Source organism: Vanessa tameamea, chromosome 3, assembly GCF_037043105.1.
Source record: "Vanessa tameamea isolate UH-Manoa-2023 chromosome 3, ilVanTame1 primary haplotype, whole genome shotgun sequence".
In the NCBI taxonomy this organism is placed as follows: domain Eukaryota; kingdom Metazoa; phylum Arthropoda; class Insecta; order Lepidoptera; family Nymphalidae; genus Vanessa; species Vanessa tameamea.
This window is the reverse complement of record NC_087311.1, coordinates 6,232,093-6,250,366: the sequence shown is the minus strand read 5'-3', so window position 1 is coordinate 6,250,366 and position 18,274 is coordinate 6,232,093. Positions and strand designations below refer to the sequence as shown.

Sequence of the window (18,274 nt, the reverse complement as noted above, 5' to 3'; positions counted from 1 at the left end):
ACTCTTTAACCGGCTTCATAATCTACAGATTATACGGCAATAAAACCATGATGTTGCCAGAATTTGAATTTCTAAATTAACTATAAAATACGAGTGTTCTTTCTGGTTTTAATTAAAACGTTCCTTCTCATTATCTGTAGAGGTTATGGAATAACACATTTATTATACATTCGATTCAAACTCTTAAAGTTCCACTATTACTAAATTTGAAGGAAAACATCAGATGGAATGAAAATCTATCACTTGTGTATTCACCGACTCGCGTTGGAACAGCATGGTGGAATAAATTCCAAATCTTCAGCGAAAAAATTGCGATTTATTGTTACTTTTACTTTACTTCGAAGTAAATATTCCCATTAAGTGTATGTACATACGTTGCAATTACTAAGAAAACTCGTTCAAGTATCTCCGTTTTTATTATATACTGCATTGATTGTCGATATCCGGGAAGGTTGATTCGGGACTTTTAATAACCAAACGAAAAAGCATAATTGTCTCGCATGATCTGATTGTTATAGTTAAGAGTTATGAGGCTATTGTCAGGATGTGTGTGAATTGCAGGATACAATTATATTGTTTATTTTTTACATACGGCTTTTTTCTGATACTGATATCCTTGTAGAAATTCTTAATTTAAAGCAAGCATTATTCACACAAGGCTCACATATGTGCTATTACATTTTGTAAACTATATCTTTAAGAATAACTAGTGAGTTCCTTACCGGTTCTTCATGATAGTCAACTTTCCATACAGATAATAAGCTTAACAATTCAAAAATACTATTTTATTGGTTACCGCTTTAGTATTTAAATACTATATTGTTACAAGCAATTATTATAAAACAATTAATTAGAAGTGCTTACTCATACATAAAGATTGCAGATTCTTATATATCTAAGTCTATTTTCTGATGCGTTCTGTTTTACACCTTTTTTCACGTCCTCAACACAGGCTTAAAGTTTTAATCGGTTCTAATAATTGTACTGTTAATTAACAATAGGTAATAGCTTTTCTTCAATTTAAAGGATTAGTGAGCCAATGTAATCCACGTTCAAAAATTGGCAGTGCCTTGACAATATACGATACTCTTTATTATCTGTGTTATTAGAGTTTTTCAATCTCAGATCGGAATTATTACAAGAGCAATAGGTAGTGTTACCCTCCTATGTCTCGGAACAAACATATGACTCCTATCTATTCCAGTGTGCTTGTGTTTGAGTAAACACTTGTAAATAAATATCCTCTATACATATAGTCGTTGAATCAAGCCACTGAGGCCAAAATTTGGTTTAAAAGGACTTTAATCAATCAATTTATTAAAATTATAAGGGCCTTTTAAATATCATGAGGTGTCGTAAAAAATAAAATCATATTTATTTATTTGTAATACATTGTATTACAACCGTTAAAATTACATAAAAAAACAAATCATTTTACTATAGTCGTACAGTCATTTGTAAAAGTTATTTAGATTTCGTCTAATATTTATAAATATTTGGACCATCAAATAAACATTCAATAAATAAAACCACACATTAATTTAAATAAAATTTATTTTATAGGTACGTATGTAAATTGCCTACTTCGTTTCACAGTTATATATCCGTCTATTAATAAATAGTCCACAGTACTAAGAAAACTTAACACTACATATGTATATACATAACAGATCTAAACAATAATATAATACAATGGTGCCATTTTATTATACAATGAGAAAATTAAACATTTAATTTTGTTAAGCCATTGATGAAAATAAATTTCAATAAAAAAAAAAAAACTCTAACTATGCGACTTAATGGATTATTTGATGTTATGCTTAGTTCAATATGTATTTATCATCAATCCATAATAGGAACTATAAATAAGGTGAGACCGAGGTTCCTACATTGTTATGACACTTTGGTATTTTCTTTTCTTAACTGTTACATTCCAAAGTTATAGCACCGGCGATATATAGGTATTAAAACAGGAATTAGACGCGTGACGTCTCTGTTATCTCGACAAACTCACAGGGGACCGTGAACAGCTAATAAAAACAGTAAATTTCGCCATGTTCTAGTTTGAATGCGTAAACAACGCTTTCTATATTTTTCACATTTAAAGAGCTTAGAGATTTTCGTTACTTATAAATAAAGCAGTTTATTTGTGCATACTTAACTTTTTAACCATCTGTCACATTTTCTGACAAACTTAATGCATATTTATTTACAGAATTTACAAGCGGTCTGGTGAAATAGCACTCTAGGATTATAATTTACATAATTTATTTATTCGGAACATCACATCACATATAATAGGATATAATAGGAAACATTATATTTTTTTACTACAATAGAAATAAATTAACTTAACTAATCAGCGATCATGTTTCGTTAATTGTAAAGGCAAATCGTTACACGCCATTCTTTGCCGGCTGGGGCTCGGGGATCTTGATCTAGTCTTATTGATCTGTTTTTCGACCTCATCTTCGCTCTCATCGTGAACATTTATTTCCTCGTCCGAATCAGAATGAGATTCGTATCCGCGCGCTAATTGTATCGATTGTGCCGCTAATAACGCTGCTGCCGCGGAGTTTGGTACAAGCGCTTTGAATGCACTGCTCTCTAAGGTGGGATGGGGCTTGAACGCACTGCCGTCGAATTGCGTCTGCTGGGAAAGCGCTTTAAGGGCATTCGTTTCGAATTGGGCTTGTTGCGAAAGGGCCTTGAGAGCACTAGTGTCCTGATGCGCGAGAGCCTTAAAAGCGCTATTTTCACCGCCCATCTGAGGAGCGTGGTAGGGTACGCGCGCGGGGGACAAAGAACGGGACCGGGAGCGGGAAGGGGAATGGGGTAGGCGGTGCGAGGGGGAGCCACCACCGCGCTTGAGGAGATTCATGCGCTGGTGGCGCCTCCACTTGGCTCGTCTGTTGGAAAACCAAACCTGTCAGTAACGGTAAATAAACCTGATTAGTATTCCGCTCTCATCGTGTTAACAAATATTCATTTATGCAAATGAGCATGAAATAAAAGCTCTGATTTGACTAAAGATATTACAATGTTGACGCCTGCGTGCCTTAAATTAATTGGATTATGTAAATAAGATAAAAATATGTGCTTTATATTGCTCTTTGAAAAGTTATGATTATAAACAATAATGTCAATATTCACCTGAACTCTAGCTTCTGACAAAGACGTCTTAGAAGCTAATCGTTCTCGTGTTGATACACAAGGATAATGAGATTTTTCAAATTCTTTTTCTAATTCTTCTAGCTGGTCTGGACTGAACGTGGTGCGATTTCTTCTGAACTTGGGCTGCTCACCATCCAAAGACCCAGAATCATCACCGTCGACGTCTGTTAAAACGTAACAGAATGTTAATTGTACATATTTTGTGATTTCTTCTTTTTTTTCTGTATTAAAATATACTTCCTGTTTTATGGCTATTCTTTATTTTATATTTTATGATTTTTATGTCTTATACTATAATCTAAGATAATTTCCTTTATATGCTACTTTGTAAGCAATAAATATATAATCTTTATTTACTCTTTACTGACCGATTAGTCCACGTCCTGAAGATCCCAGGAATCCTTGCTTCATGGCATCTGGATGTGGCACGCCTACCGCCTGAGCAGGGACTCCTGGCGGCAGTTGCAAGCTTCCAGGTGGCCATACGCCACCTCCAGCCCATGGAAACCCACCATATGGGGGTGGCGCGGCGTAAAGCCCATAGCCCGCGGCTCGGGCAAACTCTGCCGCAGCTCGCTCCGCCGCTCTATTTCTAAGTATCCTGTTGATTGACGACACGCTTGGCGCCGTCGCATTCGTGCATACTCCTGATAACAAAATATTTTTATCAGATAAGCTAGTTTAAATTCAACCTTTCGATTAAACACATAAATAGAATTAATAGAAAACAGTTGCTTTGTTGGAAATATGACATTTCAGAATTTATAGTTTGTTCATAACAATTGACCTCTGTCTGAAGTATTATTTGTGGAATTGCAGTACACGGTTTAATAATAAGTTGGTTTCGAAGTAAGTGCAGTGACTTCATAACGCAGGTCTGCTCCTCACTTCCCTTTCCATGTTGTCATTAACACATAAACTGTAGTTGCGCGCACAAACTGATAGATAATTATAGTTTTCTGCACTATTTCTTAAGCGAAGTTCGAATAATTACAATATGCACAGAAAATGAGTGACCAGCAGCGCGTTAAAACCGATGCGTCATTGGTCGCGTTTTAAATCGGCGGCCATTATATGTTTTAATGCGTGCTGAGGATCGCGTGCCGAGGCAGCCTTGGCAGAGCCATCCCATGTAATTTTCAGGAAACACTCTGGGTAAGTGGCATAATTTTATCATACCCTGTCTGGTTGTAATTGTCGTAGATTTCGTTGTTGAGCTACTGAGCAGTTGCTCTGCTTGGTCATGCTAGTGCGATTTAAAACTCGTATATACGTATTATTGCTTTAGAGCATTACGTAATTTGTCTATGGGTTCACATAAAGCTAAGAGCACAAAACGTGGACGGAAGCGTCGTTCGTATATTATTATCATAAAACACTATTTCTCGGTAACTTTATATATATACACATTGCGGACTCTTTTAGTTTGACATTTGGTTAATATTTAACCATTATCAATTGAAATGAACAAAAAATATCTGTAATTCTATCCTGAGCACTAAAACACTGTTTCTAAAATGCCAACGTTTTAGGAATAATTAACAAAACTGATATTTCTACAATATAATCTAAATATATATGTTATTTTATATAAGATTCGAATAAAGTATGTCAATCAGTAATAAAACTGAATAAAACATTATTAATATCTCGATAAAGATAGATATTTTTCTTAATATATCGTGTAAGTACACACTATATGTACAATAAGGAACTGTTTATTATTTTTACTTTAATTCTGTACATTCACAGCCGATTGATATGAAAGGAAATAGACCAATTTTCCTCGCCAATAATTACACGAAGTTGTCATATCTACTTACGCCAATTATATCTAGGAACAGTAATTCTCCGTAATTGCTTAATGGACGCTTTAACTATACTGTCAATAACGTTTTCCTAGACGCCTCGCTAACAATTACACGTATGCACATAAACTTCCCTGTGTCCTCAGATAATGTTATATTCCTTAATTACTAACGAGAGAAAACTGTTATAAGATTGTAACGTCCAGCTATGAATACAAATGAAAGAATTTTGGTTTCCGATATACGGATTCAGCGGAACCAAATTTATATTAATTACTAGTTTTCGCGGGTTCAACCGCATGTAAAGTCGTAGGTTTTAGCTATATAAAAATAACTTATTTCCTTCTTTGGGGTTCGAATTTGCTTCATACTGAATATCAACAAATTCGGTTCAGTAGTTTAACCGACAAGGCGTAATGGAGACAGAAAGACGGATAATAGTATAGATAATTAGCCTAGTAGCGAATATCATATTATTGTAATTGTTTACAGTTTTCGTAATAAAATATGTATTAATAATTATTACATTCACAAACATTAACTTTACAATAACAAAGCGAATCATTTAATGATGTTTACTTGATAAAGATAAATTGATAGTAGTCACGGTTTGTAATGAAGGCCCATTGAGACTTCCGCGCACGTCGGAGCGATACTGGCGCATCAAATACAATACAAAACCGACCTGTTATAATTTACTCAAAACACAAAGCCTTATATAGTATAATAGTAATGATCAGTTGCGCGCCTTCGCTTATTGTTAGCACGTCGAAAGTACAAAAAGCTGCCCTCAACACAATTTGTTTGACTCGTAATCGGCGCGTTAAGATGCCTCCTTAGAAGGCTTTCTGAATCAGACGCATAGCCAATACCCCAATATGGCTGAGAAACACTCACACCGATGAGAAGTAATCACTTACCGTCGAGATCTTCAATTAAACTGGCAACATCGTTTTACAAAAAGAAAGTAAACCGTTGAAAATGTTGTAACGTTTTGTGAGACCAAAGAATCACTGCTTATCTAGTTCCTTGTTCAATATCGGTGTTAAAAAAATGTACATGATCTTTAGGAGAACGGTTAAATTGCTTTTTGTTTTTCTAAAGCTAACTACAATGTACCGTACCCACTTTTTAATTCAGAGCGTTATTTTCAATTTGTGCAAGGTAATTTTTTGCCAAAAATCTATTTTAGCTAAGGCTAAAAAACACTTTTTCAAAGTTATCTTTAAGTGTTTTCAATGGATTTTTAAAGAGTATAGTTGATTATTTTTTTACATATTTATTGATGTTAAAATTGAGTACGCTCGAGTATAAGCGACGGCCATTTTTCTCTCAGATATTATTATGAGATTAAAATATCGTGTAATATGATGTTGTGTTTTTTAGTAATATTTAAATCGTTGATGTAATGGCAAAGACCACTGGTTAACTATTTGTTTTGAAAGAGATCATTATCCGTCAACAGGTTGCAGGTGGGAATGCGATATCTATAATTGTTCTTTTAATGATTTGGGATCGGACGCCGGCCCTAAATGCCTAGTCACGGTCATGCAATTTATCTAAAGTCGTTTAATCATGATTAGTCACAATGGGGTCCACTTCTATTTAAAAGTTTAGATACTTTAAATAAAAGAAGCTGGATATGCTTCACTTAGGTATTTCGTTATAACGTCTATCATTGGCAACAAAAATTAAATACACCGAGACTCAACAAGGTTGTTTATAATTATATTGTCGTTACACATGTACCAAAAGACATCCATGAAAACCTAATAAAAAGCAAATTGGCTCCAAAATCTTAATGTTTTACTTCGGAGTGTTGTTAGGTTGGTCCCTGCCTAAAAGCGTGGCATGTCCAAAGATAAGACAATCCGGCGCCGTCTGCTATGGAGTGTTTAATCGGGTTAATTTATCGATAATTGACGGAAAACCTTTTTGTTTGTATTGCCGGGAAGTAACAGTAATTGTCACGCCTTTGAAGATTTACGTCCGCTTCTAAATTGAGACATTAACAATCGGATCTCGTGCCTAATGGTTCGGAATGAATTTATTTGTTTTACCTGAACCGGCTTTTCGATAAATTTGATTAGTCCTATTGCCGAAGAAATGGAAGTCGAACTCGAACGTTACCTCATAACTGATTAGTATGCAAGCTAATAGTCATATTACGTTTTAGATTCAACGAAATGAAAATAATTAGTAACTTTTATTTCTCGTTCATTATAAACGTATAAAAGGACCGTCGTATTATTTGATGTCTTCCAAAGAGCATTAAATTGCACATCAAGATTAACATGGCTATAGATAGCAACATTTTAAAATGTTTTATAATTAAAGAATTAAAGGTAAGTCATTACGAGCTCGTTTGAGGGAAGTCACGGCCAGTCCCTTTCTCGATCGGGGGTAAACGACACTAATTGTAAACTTTCGTTTTGTTACGTATCGGAATTGTACGCGATACGTGGTCGCAAACGATCTGAAATCACGTCCGCTTCGAACAAGCGGAGCCAGTTAACAAGTGAGTGGCGTCACGTCGTCTAAATGAATTATTGTTGGCTTTATGGGGAACATAAAACGATGAGATCGGAGGCAATCAAGCGGCACCCGCGGCGTGGACCAAGTAAAAAGGTGTCCGCGCCGGCGGGGGGCCGCTGCCGACCGTTGCGTTGCGCTAAACGCCTACGCTACGCACCCGCTCTTCAACCCATTTCAATTAGCAATGAATAGTTGAATTAACAAATGTGCCAATATTATTAATGGTCCCATCGCCATGGTTAGTAGCTCCTTACGCATTAATCTTGGAAGCCAAATCTTGGTAAGTATTTTAATAACATCTACTTCCAATATAAAAAGAGGATCGAAACTTATTTTTAATATAGTCACCGTAACCTTTACTACCATAGACAACAATGTATTTTGAGGCTCTGCTGGGAACCAATTTAATGCTGTAACAAATCAATAAATGTATCGGTTTATTGGGACCACGACGAGGCGAGACCTTGTTAGTAAATGTCAAAAAAGTGGTCAAATAAAAAAAAAAATCTATTCTTACCGGACAACAAGGGAGTATTCTGCCCGCTAAGAGTAACTTTGTACGTTTTTTGTAGACAGTCCTAAATAAACTAAAAAATTAATAGACTACAAAAACCTTTTAAGAATCAAGTTAATACATTAATTATAATTAAAGCTTGCATGTAAAACCATTAATGAGTATTATATCAAGAGACGTGATTCTTTTTTTAAAATTTAATAATACTAATAGATCAATGTTTAATTTATTAATTACTGGATTAATTAAAAGAAAAACACGCACATTAAAATAAAAGCAATCAATTCAATGTATTTTAACAGCCTCTCGTAAAACATCTCGTCATTGGCTTCGCTAATTAATCGGCGCCACTAAATAATTAAAGCAGGAACAGCCCCTACATTTTGTAGCTTAAGAATGCAATTAATCAAAATTTGGTCAGTAGCTAGAGCCGGCCGTAACGCCTCGTAAACCGATATCGATTTAGTCGATAAGTTGCGTAAGCTATTGTACGGAACTGCACAGTCATCACCAACAAAGGCGGTAGTGGGCACCTTATTAAAATTTAGACGGTCCCGATGAATCGCTCTGTTTTGATAACCGCTTCCGAAGACTATCGATAATTAACGTTAACACATCACGAGGTGAAAGCGGTGTTTATGACAGATCCTATTATTTGAATGATAAAAGGTTGAGGTTTATTGTTTTCGTCGTTAACCGGAGAATACATTTTATAATAGGTTCATTTTTTTAACAGAAGCGTGTTAAAATTTGGCATAAATATTATACATTTTAGCAAGATAGCACACTCAGCGTTACTAATAATTTTATGGAATATTAATAAATTCATAATTATTCGCCTAATTTTTATATTTTTATTTATAGGGTATGATAAACTTACGAAAAATTTTCGCTGTTAGTACTCATTAAAAAAATGAGATTTTATCGGCCGCGGAACCATAAAAATGAAGTGCATTGAAAGTATGCCGCTATTCAGTTATGAAATTTAATCAATTTAGGCAGTTTCATAAGCACGCCGAGCTGGGCACGTGTTGCTTCACAAAAACTCGCAGCATTGTCCGCGATCATTTTGTTACAAATTTGATTAAAATTCTATTAGTTATGTTTCTTGAATGTACCATAGAGCTTATAATGAACGAGAGTACCTCACTCGTTCCACGGCAACAGGTGTAATTTAATTGTAATAAATATTAGAAAAATCTTCTCTGGTAAAAATATAACGAAGTAAGATAATTTTAGCTTCTTGTTTACATGAAGCTAATATTATAAAGTATCTTAAATAGTAATTTAAATAATATTTCACGAAATAAATTTATGTAAAAATACCAAATTTGCGAATTAACCTTCTCTTATGTACAAATAACAAATAGTGCACACATATGTTTTAAAATAAAATAATTCAAATTCACTTCTAATAAATTTATACTTCACTCGATATTCGAGCCGATAGCGGCTTCTTCGTCAGCAGGTGGTCCAGTCCGGTCAACACGCTTTGATACACCGAAACCATCGCTCGATCTAATAGAATCAATCATAACTACAGCTCGACTGCAGCAATCCGTGTACTGGACGAAACGAAACGAAACGAACAATGCCATCACAATGTTGTTTTGTGAATGCAGCCGTGAAACCTAACTGTACAATTTAATTTTTAAGACTAAAGTACTACTGCATTTAACAACAAATATGTGAGCATTTACACATAACAACCGACATGGCATCGCGTGCAATTTCCACATACAGCATAGTCATGAGCGCACCGCGATCGAGCAATTATTTTAAACACATTTCAACAAATGACGATAATGTCAGCCAGAAACGGAGATAAGGAAAAAAAATATTACAATGCCAATCATTGCACAGTGACCCTTCGTCCACTAATCATAAGAACCAATTCTCAATAATGAGCCCCAAATAATTGTCTGTACTTATGCTTACTTCAATTTATTTAAAAGAAAGAACATATTTTAAGATCTCAAGCAGCAGGCTCTAGGCTATTAGCGTAATAGTTGCTCCAGTTTACGTTGAAATATGCTTTTTCGTACTTCTTTTGCAGTCCTTATTACTTTCTGTTATTCTGATGATTTTTATATCGAAAACAGATTTCATATTTTTAACAAGAATTATAGAGACCTACGATTGTAATATACAAACCGTTTAAAATTTAATTAAATGTAAATTGATTGATATATTTTTCTTCTAATTGAAATATCAAGAATATGTTTGTTCGTTATATGAATGTAGCTTAATACGAGAATCTACTTTAATAAATGTTTACATTTGAACAACTCACGCTGCGTTCCATAACCGCAGACACGATGCCACTACAGTCGCTTGACAATTTTCTTTCAAATTAATACCGATATAATATAATTTACTAGCTCGTTTTGCACGCTTCCCATCAAGAATGATATCGTCTTCTAATCCGGTCTGCAGTGACATCTTATAAACCAGAAATGGTCTCATAAGCAAAACCTGTTTAAGAGACGATCGCATGCACTGCCTACAACTCTTTACTAGAGAAACTGCAATTGCAGAGCAATCTGCTAAAGAAGAACTATCGAAGTTTTGCTGAAAATAAAGAACTCCATGCCTTACGTTCCTACATTTATAAACTAATTTACGCTATACGACTCTTCAGCAATAGAGTCGATTTTTGTTGATGCATTTTCATTACATGGACACGAGAGGTGTCGCTCGTGCAATTATCGCAATTGGCTCGTTGGCCTCAAACTTAAAAACGCCCATCATGTTCTTTCTGATATGTATGCCGCTGATAATTTCGTAATTCACATATTTAATGTAAAAGCCATTGTATTAAGAATCATATGTCCAAATAAATACATCGAGTTTGTTGTTCTTATTTTAAATGAGTTTAAATAAACGAATTCGTGTTAACGATTTCGAAATTAATTAGCGGTTTATTTTATTTGCTAATTAGATGAGCAATTCTCGTACAAAAAACGATGATGGTATCTATAAAAAACAAGATACTGCATCGCCTCATGTTATGGTCCTGATACTTTAAAGATTTATTTCATTTTTAATTGTACTAGTGCTCGGACATTGGTCACAATTCAATGTCCTCGGATCTTTTTGTCATACTGTGCGAATGTTTGAAAATATATGTATATGAATTTACACGTTTCGAACATTTTATTTTTCTTCTCTTATATTCATTTTTTTTAATTGGTAACACTAGAACAAATGTAAAAAATCTCTAGACAAACAAAGAGAAACGGCACTGATCTGTTTTTTGTTTCTTTCTATTAATACAAAGAAGATGAACAATAGAAGTACTATATGTTGTAAATAAAGTTTCCACGTGTGATTATATTGTAAGTACACTATATGCTAGACCAGGTGTTTTTTTTTCCTACTAGTTACTTAAAATATCCTTCTCGTATTACATGATATCCGCTGTCGGTAAGCCGGCCGCCATCACCAAAACTAATAGACCATATTCGGGGTTGCACTTCATTGGCTTTACCACCTGACCTCCCAAAACGTATTGACACGAAAATACCTAAAGTTCAATATGCAAGTAGTCAAATCCTCTAATTGGATATAAAGGTATTTAGTTGCTGCCTAAATACGTACGTCTGTTAGCTGCGACCTTGTTAACTTAAACTTATTAACTTGTAATGGGATAAATTAATCTCTCTACTTACGTTTGTTCAACTCCTACAAATATTGTTCATAAAGCCATTATATCATGTATAAAACATTATATAAGAATGATTCATATAAAGATATTTCACAAAATAAAGTCAAACTTAAGTTATCTCAAATTAAGCATATTAATATCGTTTTATAATTAAATAAATAAATTATTCATAAAATTTTAATAAAGAAGAAGATTTTTGTTGTTTTATTGGATTCAGAAAAAATTATGTTTATATTATAAAATTACTGTAAACACGCACGCACGCGCTTTGTAATTTGAGCGGCCTACACGTATACACTATAAAATAAAACCGAGGGAAAATATTTTAAGAGGTCATCAAACTTTATTTTATATTTCAAGAACTAATTATATTTACAATTAATTTAATACTATTCCTCTCATCTATGACAATATTATTTCTTTCAAAATCCAATTTCATTTCAGTATATATCGTTTATAAAAATATCTTGCGTTATATAAATCATTTTATTTACTTAGCTTAGATTTCTCAATTTAAATTTGAAAGTATTAATGACAGCTTATTTACATTTACTTATTTTTTTTATTTTTGTCATTAATTTTTTATATGTGTAGTTATGAGAACGGTTCATAGGCACCTTTTTATTTTTCATTACCTATTCAATAATAGAGTTATTCACAAAAATCTCGACTGAGTTATTTCTTAAGCATTCCTCAGTTTAACTGGAATGTTGATCTGTCATATAATTTGACATCTGTTTTATACATATTTTATACAGTTACAGAGATTACCATAAACCATTAACAGCTGTGATAATCTTCCCAAAATATGAATATTATTATGCGTCACAACACTAATCAATGAGAAAAATCACAAGATTATTTAGAAATAACTGTCAACTGTCAAATAATGTAAATTAAATGATGGTTATTTCTATTCTGATACTTGTATTTATGTTTTAAAACAAAGTTTATTTTAGATCGATTCTCTTAATATAATACTTTTTAATATTCTCGGTTGTTCATAGTTATTCATAAATAAATAATTTATCTACGTATGCGTAACCCAAAATTATTTACGCCATTGTCTTACTTGAACAGAATAAATGCATTTTTTTCAGAAATCATAATCATAAAACCTTCACGGTAAAATACCGCAAAGGTTCCACGGTGGCTATTTCTTGTTCTTCTTAAATTTAAGTGTTTTCTGTAGAGGTGAAAGTTTTACTTTAAATATTAATAATAAAGGATAATGATGCATTTAATATTTAAATTTAAATTAAGTTATTCAGCATACAAACAACAACTAGCACTAATTTTCATAAGTATATATATTTATATACAATACAAAGAAATATAATAATAACTACACAAAATAACATAAACAATTAAAATTATTATCTTAAGCATTCTTATGACATATAAATGTTAAAGCCTATTTTCTTAATATCTATTATTAGTACGTCGACTGAGACAGGACAATTTAGCTGCTTTAATAATATACCTTGACATTTGTGTAGTATTAGTGACCTCAACTCTATTAAAGGTAATAATGTGACATTGAGTATTCACAATTATCGTTTCTTCCATGCTTCAGTTATATAAACTATAACAATAATATAATCATTTAAGTTCTTCGGAAATTTCTTATATTATTTTTATAATAACCACATCCATTTAATATTATTTTATGCCTGGGTTTTAAGTTTTCATGTAACAATTGAACATGTTACTAATTTTTAGATTTATTTCGAAGTAGAAATCCACAATGCAATATAGATTTTTTAAAAAACATCCTTGTCCTAAACTAGAAAACAAGGATTGGAACTTATTCTCCTTCAAACATTGTATGGTTGGTTGTCCTTGTCACATAATATCAAAATAACAGGTATACTTATGTATACATAGTTTAGTTTTGTAATATGTATATAATACGCGAACGGCGAGTCGTGATCGCTCAGGGCGTCCGTGTTATACGTAAGAGAACATTTTAGCTCCTGACTTGTAGAAAATCCTTTACAACTAATATCTAGCTCGGGTCATCGTTAACGTACCTTCGGAAATGAGTCGTTCGCGAATCTCCCACGCAAATATGGTCGGATTTTCGCGTTTATACTGCTCGATCTTCGAAACCACCGCTGGCGTTGCGACTTTAGGTTTGCTCCCGCCAATGAGTCCTGGGGGTCGAAGTGTGCCTGGAATATAAGGCTTCTGTTAAAAAAATCAAACTCTAACAATTCCTGTCACGGATACGTTTGTATCCTGTTAGCAATTATTATCAAATCAAAATAATTGCCCACAGATCAAACAGGCGACACTGAGAAAACGTGTTACGAACATCCGAATAGCTCTTCAAATATTGTACGTTTTAAAAAGTGACACCTGAAAATTTTTGGACAAAAAAGTTAAATCAAATTAAAACTTTAATAAAAATACCAATAATAGCGGCACGGTACCAATCGATGCAATTTCATTGAACGCTAAACGTGAGTAAACGCCGAATACTGTCACAATACCGTACCCAGTCATAATTTAAACATAACAACATTTATTTTTAGAACTTATTGCAATGGACTAAGATTGAAAATACTTTCACCGATTCTATCACACGTTACCGCTTCAGCATTCAAAAGGAAGATGGACGTGCTTGCCTTAAAAAAATTTGATAATCAAAGGCGCGGTACGGAATAATAATGAAAACTGCAAATTAGTGTTAATTATATAAACAATGACATCGGTTTAAATGAAGTCGACGCATCGAGACAAGAATTCTTAACTTGCCTTATAGTTAGGATTTTTTTTGTGTAAGCTGTTGAATCCTTTTTGTAGTCAAATCTAAAGTATACCTAATAAACAGAAATAATGGTGGACTTATTGTTTGTAAAAATACTCAAAGCCTGTTGCGTAGATGATTTTTTTTAAGCTTCAATAATTGTAACATACATTTAACATTATATTGAACAGGAATAGAAATCTAGATACCTACTTAATTTATTCCTCAGATTTAAAATGTTAAAACGTATAGACAAGCCATATTAAATTTATGATTTTTAACATTTCCATAATTATGCCAATTTTGTCATTTGGACGTCATATTATCTTAACAAAATTGAGTTCTACTACTACTACAAATGTCTTTAAAATATTTAATGCCATTATTTTTTTTTTACTGAAAGGGATATTTTAAAAGAGGCTTAAGAAATTTTTAAATTGATACAACAAGATCTCGAGCGTGAATTGAATACGAACCCCTATACTTCGAACACATTTCAATATTTAATTTCTCAAAGACTCGTTCAATTAATTTTAATTAATAAAATCACTTTACCAAAACAATATAAAAATTTGACACGATCTTAATGTTAATTTTATAAACTAATTAGCGCAGATTACATTTTTATTGTTGGACATAAAATTGTAACTTCAGACAACAAAACGTAAAATTTGATTTCGGCATAAATTAGCTGGTGTCTGAGGACTAGGTAAAAAATTGTTGGACTCTGTAATTCCTAAATCAGTTAGTAGATAATGGATGAGTGCGTGCTTCGAGACAATTACACAAAAAGGCATTGGAGGCAGCATTCCCGCAGACGGCAGCGCGAAACTTTTTTACCCCTGTAACAACGGCCCTCCATACCGATCACGCTGAATAATTCATTACATTATTTATATTCTCATTTTTGTCAACGCCATTCACGATAAATTCATACGGGTCTTTATGTCTTGATAAAACTAAAGCTTAAGACCTAAAATGGTGAAGGAAGCAAAAAAATACCTTAACTTAACACGTATCCAGATTCCAGAAAGACGTGCCATTTTCGGAGTCATTATAGTAATCCTGTATAGCTATAATCATTACAGTAATTGTTATTCCAAAACAAACACATTTAACTGTAATCGAGTATATCGCATGGTATTGTTATCATGTATATAACATCGGCTGTAACCAATTTGTACTTACATATAACTCTTCTTTATTAATACGTGAAGCAAAATGTTTGTATCTTTTTTTATGAAAATTACGCGGATGAGTATGACATTTGGCACAGATAAAGTTTATATGGATAACGCATAAACCTAGTATTTGTATATAATGTGCACTAGAAATACATTAATTTAATTTAAAATAAAAGCATTTTCGAACTATCATGCGTATAATAAATAAACACAAAAAATATATTTATAAACAATAATTAAGTTCATACTTTTTTTTTGTGACTTTTATTTGTGCCAAAAAGGCACAGATTATTTAAGTTCATACTGCCAACGCTTTCTTTGACATTTGTTTTTTTTTTAATTGTAATAATGACAAGTTATTGTACAGTTCAGCCTCGATATTTTTGTTGGCAATGAATGACGAATTTCGAGCAATGAGCGACCATTTGTATGTTGAGATACTCTATGTATTAAAAAGTATCCCCTTTAATTAATTTGCATTAGGAATACTACTAATAATCGTAATTAAAATAGAATATTTACATTGCTTTTTTTAATATACATATACTTCAATCTATATATTTATAGGTGAGTACAGAAATACTATTTTATATATTTTGTCTACAATATTTTTCTAAGCCCGACGAACGGACAACAACTCTACACAGTCGAACAATTCTGTAGATCAAAATACAAAGTCATCGTGGAACACGATCGCGGTATGTCAAAAAATGATAGCATTAAAATATTTAAAGGATAAAATACATTAAATTAGCGTACCAACGAAGTCTGCTTTCAAAATTAAACAAGCGAGTTACGAAGTGAGTATTTACATAATGGCAATAATTGAAATATACAATGCTCCAATACAAACGCAATTAACAACCTTCTTATGCTTTCTATTTTTAAGTCAATCTTCGTTTTCAAATTGGCTATATAAATAAAAACACAGAGAAACTAACAAAATAACACACACAATAACTAAACTCAACTTACGTTATTAATAAAATGGATTGTTATAGTTTATTGCATAAAATACAATTAAAAACAGTGACGGAATATTTTTTGCCGTTTTAAGAAGAGCAAAAACTAAAGAATACATTTATGTTTAAGGAAAGTCACTCGAAATTAATTATGAATATATTTGATTTAATTTACTTTGTTAATGTACTTATCCCAATCATGGGATAACTTATGCATTTGCTATGTAATTTTAACATATCTGAAGAACAAATATACATATATGTTACCCTCCAATTAAATGACATCAAATACTTAAAAATTATACTTGAAATAAGTCAATCAAAGAATAATAGATTTTTATATATAAAAATATATTTCTAATAGTTTTAATAAAGGAAAATATTTAAAGCTATTCGTTTATGTACAAACTCTCGGCTTTGGACTGCACCTTTCACGACAGTATATATTTAGTAAGAACGGTTTAAACCTATGTATAAAGATTTCTTCGACTCCTGCCAGCTCGCTAGCCGCTCTGCTATTGATTGATAGGTAAATTGCGGGAGGCCGGCATACTGATCATTTCGCGGTAATTAAATTCACTAGGAACGTAATCGCATGACCGGAGCCAATTAGTTGCCGTTGCCTAGGCGCAGGCTGATCGCTTGTGGTAAATACCTAATATTGTTGTTATTGCATAAAGCGCGTATACAATTTTTGCCATGCTTTTCCGCTATTCATTCGACCATCTTTATATTCCCTATTATATATTTCAATTATTATATACAAGCTCGTCGCAGTTGATATAAACATTTATAACGTTAATAGGAAGTAAAAAGCTATCTATTTAAAGCAATAAAAATCAATAATGACTTATTGACACTTCAAGTTTTTGTTATTCGATTACAAGACCAAAATGTATAATTAATCATCCGACGCGAGAGTGTGAGAGTACAAACAGCACAATACGTACCCAAAACGTCAGTTAATAAATTTCCAAAGAACAGTCGTTTATGGGCGCTTAAAGTCATTACACGGTGCGTCTACAAAGAAGGACAAGATGTTTTAAGCGAAGCAGAAAGGCTCGAATTCAGTTGATTAAATTCGTATTAAAAGCGACTCTTTATATTGGTTGGCGCTAACCGTCAGGGAAACGCCACGTCATTCACCTAATAGATCAAAATCTTTATCGGCAAAGTGGTCTCGATACCCCGGCTTATAGAAATAAATGCAACGTGTGTTAACGATGCCTGATTCGGTGATTGATCGACTTTTTGTACAAAAATTAACTAGACAACTCGCTTCTTCAGAAGCTATTAATAAATTCGAAACTAGACTTCCATCATCGTTTTTTATTAAGTTACATTGGAAATTAATTCAGGCTTAAATACCTAGGTTACTAAGGTACAAGGTTGGTAGTTTTCAGCTCCTTATAAAGAGTATGAGTATTAATTTAAATTCGTCAAGTCATATTCAGAAATATCATTAGTTTGAACTTAAGGTTAGACATTTCATAGTGGCCCTTAGAAATTTAATACAAATTTTCAATCTATTGAAACAGATTATGAAGATTATAAATTTTGTGGAACATTCGTTGGTATAACGTAAACAGAAATAACTCTTATCCATCCTATCTTAAGAAACTTCCCTCCAATTAAGAAGGTTTGGGAGCTTATACATCACGCTGCTCCTTTGAGGGCT

At 32.8% G+C, this 18,274-nt stretch overlaps 1 protein-coding gene across 3 annotated transcripts in view; it reads right to left on the bottom strand.

Annotated features, from left to right (window-relative positions):
* Positions 1 to 1,533: 1,533 nt before the first annotated feature.
* LOC113397364 (paired box protein Pax-6-like) overlaps positions 1,534 to 18,274 on the bottom strand; it is a 40,734-nt gene continuing 23,993 nt past the window's right edge. For 2 of the 3 annotated variants that reach the window (XM_026635673.2, XM_026635672.2), the window contains exons 3-6: positions 13,732 to 13,872; positions 3,543 to 3,821; positions 3,154 to 3,338; positions 1,534 to 2,926 (exon numbers count right to left, since the gene is read on the bottom strand). In XM_026635673.2, the coding sequence (XP_026491458.1) occupies positions 2,360 to 2,926; positions 3,154 to 3,338; positions 3,543 to 3,821; positions 13,732 to 13,872 (1,172 nt within the window). In that variant the 3' untranslated portion in view covers positions 1,534 to 2,359. The remainder of the gene's footprint in view (positions 2,927 to 3,153; positions 3,339 to 3,542; positions 3,822 to 13,731; positions 13,873 to 18,274) is intronic. The other variant, XM_026635674.2, reaches the window with a different exon arrangement.